Source organism: Saccostrea cucullata, unplaced genomic scaffold (assembly GCF_032062105.1).
Source record: "Saccostrea cucullata isolate Sc308-1 unplaced genomic scaffold, CSIRO_AGI_Scuc_v1 ctg12681, whole genome shotgun sequence".
Taxonomy (NCBI): Eukaryota; Metazoa; Mollusca; class Bivalvia; order Ostreida; family Ostreidae; genus Saccostrea; species Saccostrea cuccullata.
Genome location: NW_026921378.1, coordinates 1 through 10,434, shown reverse-complemented (window position 1 = coordinate 10,434; position 10,434 = coordinate 1). Strand labels below are relative to the sequence as shown.

Below are 10,434 nucleotides of genomic sequence, written 5' to 3'. Positions count from 1 at the left end.
ATTGATTGGAGTAAATTTTTACATATTTCAGTGAGTATTTCTTTTGGATTCTTAACAAGTTTTACAGCAGCTTTAATGAACGGTTTAATTTCACTCTAGTTTGCTGATTCTTTACAATTCATTTTTAATGCAGTGTCTCGAATACCCTTGTTTTCCAGCTTCTCACAATTAAACTATGTGATGAAAAGAAGTCAAATCAATTGTTATTAATTCATTAAAGATCCGAAAATGCGAAAAATTCAAGCTTAGTGTTGTATGTCATACAGTTCAGGACTTTATTAATTGAACAGCCCTCGTAATCTGTACATCAGTAGGGGGACAAAAGGTCACATTATATTGTACATCATTAAAACTAATGATAACACTATTTTGAACGACAATGAAGAAACCGGAAGACACTTTATATTTTACATCAATAAGAAGACCAGAGGTCATCTTATATTGTAAGTAAACAGGGAGATTAGAAGACACCTAATATTTTACATAAATATTGAGACCAAAGGACTCCTTATTTGGTCACCTGAATCAACGCATATGACTTATTGCTATCGTTTTTTTTCTGGCGTCGTGCGCGGTGCATGTTGCGTTAACATTCGAACATTTTCAGCTTTTCTCTGTAATCCCTCAATCATTTACAACCAATTTTGGCATAAAGCATCTTTGGGTGGAGGGGATATTTTTTAATTTATGGTCCCTGCCCTTCATCCCCTAAGGCAAGAAAGTTTGGGTGAAATTACTACAATTGATGAAATCTTTAAAAACCTTCTTTACTCATTAACATCAAGCCGTCGAACTGTTGGCATAATTATTATAAGCATTGACTCGATACCAAAATTGTGAAATTCATTGTCCCAGGGTCAGGGGCCCTAGGGTTAGGACAGGGCTATAAAAAATTATAAGAAGAGCTCCATATAAAGATTTACAAAAATGATCAGATTTTAAAACTAAAATCTATGAAGTTTTTCTTTACCAAATGATAGTTGACAGCTTAAGATACCGTATCTAAAAACATAAGTTAAATCTGAATGGTTAATTTGTTGACCCCCAAGCCTCCTTAATTCTTTTAAAAATCTTCCTCTCTGCTCCTGGATATTAATAAAACTAACTACATATAGTTATGATAAGCAAGGGAGCGTCTTCCAGAATTATAAATTTCAAGGTCCCTGGCTCATGGGTACAAATTACATGCATGTAATTTGTAGACAATACTGTAATTGAATTAATGCTTTGAAATTTGTTCTTTGGTATAAACCACTTTTTTTGAACAGTGGTCCTTTTTTAAAAAAATTGTGAAATATATGACCTCAGGATGAGGGTTTTTGTGGTCTATGAGCACTATTAATTATTGCTAATTATTACCGATTATTTGTAATGAAAGTTTTAAAGTTTTACAAGTAATCAGATGACCTATAAGATCCATAGGCCTCTTGTCATGTTCTTAAGTGAACCTCTAGCATCTCGTTAATATGCATTTTATTTGTCACCTCTGGTCCGCCAATATAATTTTTTTTATGTCTGATTTCTTTAAAAATGTACAACAAAGAGGACCACTGGTCTCCCTATTTATGTACAATACAAGGTGACATCTGGTCCCCCTTGTGATGTAAAATATAGAGTGACCTAAGGTCCTCATAATGATCTACAACATAGGGTGACCTTTGACCCCCTTTTGATGTATAAGGTGACCTCCGTTTCCCCTTATGATGTACAATATAATCTGACGTCTGCTCTTGTACAGTATAAGGTGAGCTATGGTCCCCTTTCTGTTGTACAATATAAAGGTGTCCATTAGTCTCCATAATGAAATAACATATAAGGTGACCTTTGGTCAACTTATTGATGTAAAATATTAGTTTACCTCTGGTCCACCTAGTAACGAACGTTGAAACTGAACTGAAGGCTCTGTCCCCCTACTTATGTACAATATAAAGTGACCTCTGGTCCCCCTACTGTTATCTCCTATTAATGTACAATATAAGGTGTCCTTTCGTCCCCCTAATGTTGTACAATATAAGGTAGCCCCCTGGTCCCTTACTGTTGTACAATATTAGGTGACCCCTGGTCCCCCTACTGTTTTACAATATAAGGTGATCTCTGGTCCCCCTACTGATATACAATATAAGGTGATCTCTGGCCCCCCCTACTGATGTTCCCTACTTATGTACAATATGAGGTGACCTCTGTTCCCCCTTCTGATGTACATAATAGGTGTCCTATGGTCCCACTACTGATGTGCAATATAAGGTGTCCTATGGTCCCACTACTGTTGTACAATATAAGGTGACCTCTGGTTATCCTACTGGTATACAAAATAAGATGACCCCTGGTCCCCCTACTGATGTACAATATAAGGTGTCCTCAGGTCCCCCTACTGATGTCCCCAACTTATGTACAATATAAGATGTCCCCTGGTCACCCTGCTGTTGTACAATATAAGGTGTCTTTTGGTCCCCCTACTGATGTACAATAAAAGATGCCCCCAGGTCCCCCTGCTGATGTATAATATAAGGTGTCCTCTGGTCCCCCTACTGATGTACAATATAAGGAGACCTCTGGTTCCCCTGCTGATGTATAATATAAAATGACCTCTGGTCCCCCCTACTGATGTACAATACAGGGTTACCTCTGTTCACCCTGTTGATGTAAAGTGTAATATTAAGTGTCCTCTGGTCCCCTACTGATGTTCAATATGAGGTGACCACAGGTCCTCTAATGATATACAATATGAGGTGACCTCTGGTCCCCCTAATGATGTCCCCTACTGATGTTAAATATATTGTGTCCTCTGGGTCCCCTACTGATGTTCCCCTACTGATGTACAATATAAGGTGTCCTCTAGTCCCCCTACTGATGTACAATATAAGGTGACCTCTGGTCCCCCTACTGATGAACTATATAAGGTGACCTCTGGTCCCCCTAATGATGTACAATATAAGGTGACCCTTAGTCCCCCTACCAATGTACGATATATGGTGTCCTCTGGGCCCCCTACTGATGTACAATATAAGGTAACCTCTGGTCCCCCTATTGATATACAATAGAAGGTGACCTCTAGTCCCCCTACTGATGTACAATATAAGGTGCCCTCTGGTCCCCCTATTGATCTAAAGTGTAATATTATGTGTCCTCTGGTCCCCTACTGATGTTCAATATAAGGTGACCACAGGTCCCCCTACTGACGCACTATATAAGGTGTCCTCTGGTCCCCCTATTGATGTCCCCAACTAATGTAAAATGTAAGATGTCCCCTGGTCACCCTGCTGTTGAAAAATATAAGGTGACCTTTGGTTCCCCTGCTGATGAATAATATAAGGTGTCCTCTGGTCCCCCTACTGATGTACAATATAAGGTGACCGCTGGTCCCCCTACTGATGTACAATACAGGGTTACCTCTTGTCCCCCTATTGATGTAAAGTGTAATATTAAGTGTCCTCTCGTTCCCCTATTGATGTCCCCAACTAATGTACAATATAAGATGTCTCCTGGTCCACCTGCTGTTGTACAATATAAGGTGACCTTTGGTTCCCCTGCTGATGAATAATATAAGGTGTCCTCTGGTCCCCCTACTGATGTACAATATAAGGTGACCGCTGGTCCCCCTACTGATGTACAATACAGGGTTACCTCTTGTCCCCCTATTGATGTAAAGTGTAATATTAAGTGTCCTCTGGTCCCTACTGATGTTCAATATAAGATGACCACAGGTCCCCTACTGATATACAATATAAGGTTACCTCTGGTCCCCCTAATGATGTCCCCTACTGATGTTAAATATAATGTGTCCTCTGGGTCCCCTACTTATGTCCCCCTACTGATGTTCAATATAAGGTGTCCTCTAGTCCCCCTACTGATGTACAGTTTAAAATGACCTCTGGTCCCCCTACTTATGTACCATATAAGGTGACCTCTGGTCCCCCTACTGATGTACATTATAAGATGTCCTCTAGTCCCCCTACCAATGTACGATATATGGTGTTCTCTGGTCCCCCTACTGATGTACAATATAAGTGACCTCTGGTCCCCCTACTGATGTAACATATAAGCTGACCTCTGGTCCCCCCTACTGATGTACAATATAAGGTGACCCCTAGTCCCCCTAATGATCTAAAGTGTAATATTAGGTGTCCTCTGGTCCCCTACTTATGTTCAATATAAGGTGACCACAGGTCCCCCTACTGATGCACTATATAAGGTGTCCTCTGGTCCCCCTACTGATGTCCCCTACTGATGTGCAATATAAGGTACCTTCTGGTCCCCCTATTGATCTAAAGTGTAATATTAGGTGTCCTCTGGTCCCCTACTGATGTTCAATATAAGGTAACCACAGGTCCCCCTACTGATGCACTATATAAGGTGACCTCTTGTCACCCTACTGATGCCCCCTACTGATGTACAAATAAGATGATTACTGGTCTCCCTACTTATTTAGAGTTTATGATTACTTTTGTTCCCACTTTTTTTATTTTGATTATTTGGTTTCGTGTGGTCCTACTGTTATTCAATTTAAGGTGACCTCTGGTTCCCCTACTTATGTACAGTATAAGGTGATCCCCGGTCCCCCTACTGATATACAATATAAGGTATCCTATGGTCCCTCTACTGATATACAATATAAAGTTACCTCTGGTCCCCCCAGTGATGTACAAAATAAGTGACCTCTGGTCCCCCATATGATGTAGAACAGAAGATGACATCTGGTCTCCCTTTTGATGTACAATATAAGGTGACCTATGGTCTCCCTAAAGATGTACGATATAAAGTTACCTCTGGTCTTATTAACTTTTTATTACCTCTGGTATTCGCATAAAGATTATGGAAACGAGCGTAAGTCTTATATTGTCCATCAATAAGGATTTCATACTTCACAAATTGTAGTATATGAATGGGACAAAGGTAATCTTATGTTGTACATTATTACAATGTTATTGAAAGTTGTAAGTAGGCAATGATTTAAATTCATGGCATGTGTAGAATTATTTTTCAAATCCTCTCAAAAAAAGGATTGCGACCCTAATTTTTTCGGAGTATTAATTCGGAGAAATTGTGCACTTTTTCCCCGAATTCTCTAAATGTACATGTATGTGATTGGAATTTGGAGGATTAGTCAACTTGCTTGTCTTCAAATACAGTATATGTATCCTAAAGTTAAATAACAATTGGTGCATTTTTTAAATTTTATTTCCTTTTTTAATGTAGTTTTGATGGGTTTATGAATTTGATGTGTTAATTCCAGGGAAAGGGGAGGAGAACTCCATACAGCCCCAAACTTTGCAATACAGGGTGTACATCTTCTTTGTAAGATAAATAAAAATCAGGGATAAGGAAGACAAAAGAGACATTAAATAATTTATTAACAAATAATTATTCCATAATGTTAAAGGATTGGTGAAAAGTCCGAGCGAAATGAAAAGGGGGCTGTAGGAGGCAAAATCTTCATCCCCCTGCTTGTTAGAGATCTGCGAATGCAGAGACTGGACGTACGTTGTTTACTCTTAGTCGCTTACTATTAGGAATGAGATCAGCGGTTGGGCACTGTGTTATATAGTCTACGATAACCTTAAATGGAATAATAAAACCATAGGGGAGACCACAGGTCACCCAACATAATCCATAAATGTTTAACTCTAATATATAATATATCTTATAATATTGCAGTTAATGTTGCTCAGCAACCCCCCTCCCCCTCTTTGTTTTCTAATACCCATCACAGATTGTTCTTCCCTTGAAAAAATAATTTTTCTGGGTTTTTTTACACTGAAAAGGCTTCACAGTATTACGATTTATTCTATTTTCACTTTACGTATGCAACGCACTACATTTTGTGGCGGAGTAAACAGATCCGATAGACGTGAACTGCGCGGGGGACCTAAGGTCCTAGTTCAGCGTACGTTTTATCCTTCTGCAATTGAAATACATTTATATTCACAGAGAAGTTTTATGTAACAAACCTGTTAGCTCTTAAAATAGTGCTGTGTTAAAATCCACATTTTATCAACATTGATATTATTTCTGCGAAACTGAAATTTTCATAACACATGGGAAAAGGTGCCAAAGAAAAATATCTTACAAATTTGAAGACTGTGAGCAGTCAATTATATAAATGATCAACCGCCTCTAGTATGAATATAATTGGCAGTGTCCATGTTTTGCAATGGGAAACCCAAAATATGTGTAGGATGGAAAAGTAATAGAAGGTGCACAACAGCAATATGTAATAAAGATTCTATGAAAATTCGTTCAGTGATGTAAGAGGAGTTGCGGATAAGAGATGGGTATACCTAAAGCATAACAAACAGAAAGACGGAAATCCAGATTAATAAATACCATCCCGCTTTTCAAGCAGAGGGTATAAAAAAGGACTAATGTAGGCAGGCAACAATATGGCCCCTGCATTTTTTTTGCTATTCAATGTCTCTGAATGTCTTTCTTAAGATTTTTGCAACTCAAAAAATCTTAAACAGTTGTCTGTATTTTAAATAATAATATCGTTCACTCACTTTACCTCCCGATCAAAGATTTTATTTAACACCACGTTCAACTCCCATGAGTGCTTTCAGTACTTTGATTTCTTATTTATGACTTATATTAAAACCAGCACACGATGTTAGTAGTAGAACTATAGTTTATAACTCAATAACACTGGGTATAAGCATTTCAGGGATTTGATTGCAAATGATCTATGTCAATGTGATGGGCCATGGTACAACCCAGCACTTGTTCTCCAGTGGCAGCCCAGATGAAAAACACAGCCCACAGTAAACATACTGGAAGGCACAAACAAGGTATTCTCTGCAAGTAAAATGCAGGTCCTTGCTGGCAGCATTCCAAGTAAACTTGGTTGTGCCATCTGAGTTGTCACTTTTAGTGGTGGTGGTAAAATACACAGCTGGAGCTGGGACAGACACTGTATCATTGGAGTCACTGGAGAAGCTATCGGGGTATGTTTCTTTTTCACAAGTCTCTTCCATAGATATGGGCTCCTCTTCCTGAACTGGTGGTGTAAGGGATTCAGAGGTAGCCACATCTGTCTCATCTGTACCAAGCTCTTCACAGGAGGACATCTGTATATTGCTGGATGCCAGAGCATTTACAACAGACTTGTTGCTATGCTCAGGCAACAGATCACTCCTAGGAGGCTGTGTATCCAAAGTCAAATCCGGGAATGGTTGGCAGTTGGATGTTATGTCAGAATCTGGAGTTAAATGGCAACCAGCAGTTGAATGCTCACTACTCAGTAGCCATAACTCAGATGAACTGCCTTCAGGAACATTCTTGTCCTCTATGTCTGAAGTTGTTTGGCAACCACCAGTTGGATACTCACTACTCGGTAGCCATAACCCAGACTTACTGTCATCAGTTTGGTCTCTATCCTCTATGTCTTCTGTGTGTGGAATTCCAGGAACTTGGGGATCATCATGTGACACCATGGTATTCCACTGCATACTAGCAGGTGATATATCACCACTCCGTATTTGTTGAAACCCTGGTGGACACTTGCTGGGAACTGTAGACTTCTGCTGCTGGTGTGCTGCAGTAGGCAGGTCATATGCACAGCTGCTGTCGTCATCTCCAGGTCTCATCAGTGCTGAACCAGTTCTTTGTTCCTGGTCAAGGATGTTATTAGGAATTCCATTTGTTGACATAGTAGGACATTGTACAGCTGCCCCATCCTGTGAGTGTGCCAATGGTGGTGGTGGCATTGGTAGTCCTCCATACATGCATGGCTGTGGGTATTGCTGTTGAGGTACCATGTATCCAGGTGGGAACATTCCAGGATATGGGCCATATGCACAGGGTGTGCTGGGATATGGCTGTGGTGGTCCAAGGAATGGTTGTGGTATTGGTCCACCATATCCAGGAAATGGCACTGGATAGCTCCCAGGAACTGGTACACAACGATAAGGATACCCACTTTGGCCTGGGTTGAGAGATGGCATGTATGGTCCACCATAGTATCCAGGAGGTGCTGCACAAGGTGTCATTGCTGGATTCATCTTGTTGCTTTATTTTTCAGTAGTTCAAAGTTACGGAAATAATCACGCCGTTTGATACTACTGAAACAGTCAGTCGGAGAATGTGTGTATATTTATTGCTGTACGTTATCCTATTTCCACGTCACGGTAAACGAAACCGCCGGTGAAAATATTACACACTAATGTGACTGATATGCAACAAGTTCCGTGTAATCACCGTGGTCTGAATTAAACGTAGCTTTAACACAATATAGTTGTATCTGAGCCTGTTTAATTCAACAGTTAAGTTTCTGGCATATAGTTAGATGTTTCTCTTTTCTTTCTATCCGTTTCTTTCTATTTGTATATCGGAGGTATTTAAATAGCATTTTCTTTATCTTTGCTTTTATTTTATAACTCTGTACTGGTCCACAATATTAATTCTGTGATATATTACCCCTTAATAGATTACTAGCTTAATCTGTAAATTGGCTTGCTTAATTACCGCACTGACTCTTACAACGTTTATGTTAACGCCCGATGACAGACGACGGTAGCAATAAGTACTGATGTTACTAAAATAAATACCCGATAAACTAACTAATCAAAGAATATAATCAATTGATGATGTTATATAAATTGATTATATTTTTGCAAAGATATTCACTGTTGTTGCACAGAGCTAATATGTAAAAACGTAACTCTACAAAATCAGTTCACTGCTGTTCAAAGCGAGCACGTGCGCTTTGATCTATATATAGCTAAAACAGGTAAACCGGTTTGAGTGAACTAGCTCTGTGAAACTACATGTACATAAAACTAACAAAAACACTATATCTCTCTTCCCCCAAAATATTTTTAGGGACTTCAAGAAAGACAATATATGAATATACTAATAAAATATAAAATGAGAAGAAAACGGCGCTCCTCGAAAATTGTCAACACGAGTGACAATAACTTTCAATAGAGAAAAAAAAAACTATTTGTCTGTGCAAAAGAATAAAATATCAACAATTTAGAATAAAGTTCAGTGATGGGAGTGACCGAAATTGAATGTATCGAGAAGAAAAAATACAATTTACAAGACAATGAAAATATTCAAAATTTTCGTACGACTTTACAAAAAAAAAGCCCTTACGATATTGTTCACTAAATAGTTGAAAATATTCAAAATTTTCACATTAACGTTTACAAAAAACGCTTACGATAAAAAAATCTAAATACTAATGAAAACGAAACTTTCAAAAAAATTGGACCGTGATATCCCACGTTTGAAATGCTACTCACGGGTGAAAAAATAACATGCCAACTTAGTCAAATTGTTGGGAAATTTTCAAATAACGTTAATTATAATGCCTGTAAGCAACAGTTTCCTAAAATGTATTATTAATCAAAACATTCCACTGAGTGTTTTTTTAGAGTGAAAAAAATTCACACGTGAATTTTTAAATAAAAACAGTAATTCGCCCCCCACCGAATTACCGGCAACGCCAATGAAGTAAAAATTTAAAATTTTACTATGAAATAATGTCGCCTACCTTAAAGTATAGTATAACATGTATAAGGTGACGACCAATGAACAAACTCTACATGGTGAATACATACAGGTAACAAAAAAATAGAAAAGGAAACAGGTAACACACGTGGTGACTACAGGTAGGACTGGACTTGACTGACGAGGGGAAGCATGCTGGCCAGCACGGGTGGATGGCTATGAGGTCAGGGTGAAAGGTCATGGGAATAATTTTATACACAATTTCACTACAAGACAGATACTTTTTTAAAGGAATAAATAATTATCTCACCAGCATGTCATTGTGCCAAAGGGCAGCATTTTTTTGTCTTTTGACGGGTGAAACGTTTTGAATGGCACTGTATCGATGAATTTTACACTAAACCAATCTAGCTTTATTTACCCGCCCTTTTATCTTAAAAACCCGGGAAAGGGAAACGCGAGTTCGTAAATTTGAAATCTGATCCCACTAAATTTGACATGGAAAAAAAAAATTGTTTTATTTTTTTCTGAAAATTAAAACCTTACGGGGGGTTTATACAACTGAAAATAAAATAAATCCAGGCCTTAAATATGTAATTAGATCATTAGTATATTAAACCCGGAGCAAAGGATAAATTTAAAGAATTCATGCATTACACTGTATTATATTAGACCCCCCCCTAAATCAAGAACCCCCGACCCTGGGGCCATAAAATTCATAAATTTTTGGGAGAGGCACTCTTGCTCATCATAACTATGTACTTAGTTAGCTTATTTAATACCCAGGAGCAGAGAAGAAGATTTTCAAAGAATTCATGTATTTTCACTATAATCAATGAGCCCCCCCTAAAACCCGAACCCCTGACCCTGGGGCCCTAAAATTCACATTTTGGTAGAGGGACTCTTGTCATAAACTTTTATTAGTTTTTATTTAAAACCCAGGGGCAAAAAGAAGATTTTCAAAGAAATAATGCATTTTCACTACCT

The 10,434-nt window shown here is 38.4% G+C and overlaps 1 protein-coding gene across 1 annotated transcript; it reads right to left on the bottom strand.

Annotated features, from left to right (window-relative positions):
* Positions 1–6,677: 6,677 nt before the first annotated feature.
* LOC134259851 (eukaryotic translation initiation factor 4 gamma 3-like) lies at positions 6,678–7,994 on the bottom strand. Its single transcript, XM_062742451.1, has one exon. The coding sequence runs from the start codon at positions 7,992–7,994 to the stop codon at positions 6,678–6,680; it is 1,317 nt and encodes a 438-aa protein (XP_062598435.1).
* Positions 7,995–10,434: the final 2,440 nt, after the last annotated feature.

Bases quoted from the DNA above. Each gene is read 5' to 3' on its own strand.
- LOC134259851 (XM_062742451.1), bottom strand. From the start codon at position 7,994: ATGAATCCAGCAATGACACCTTGTGCAGCACCTCCTGGATACTATGGT.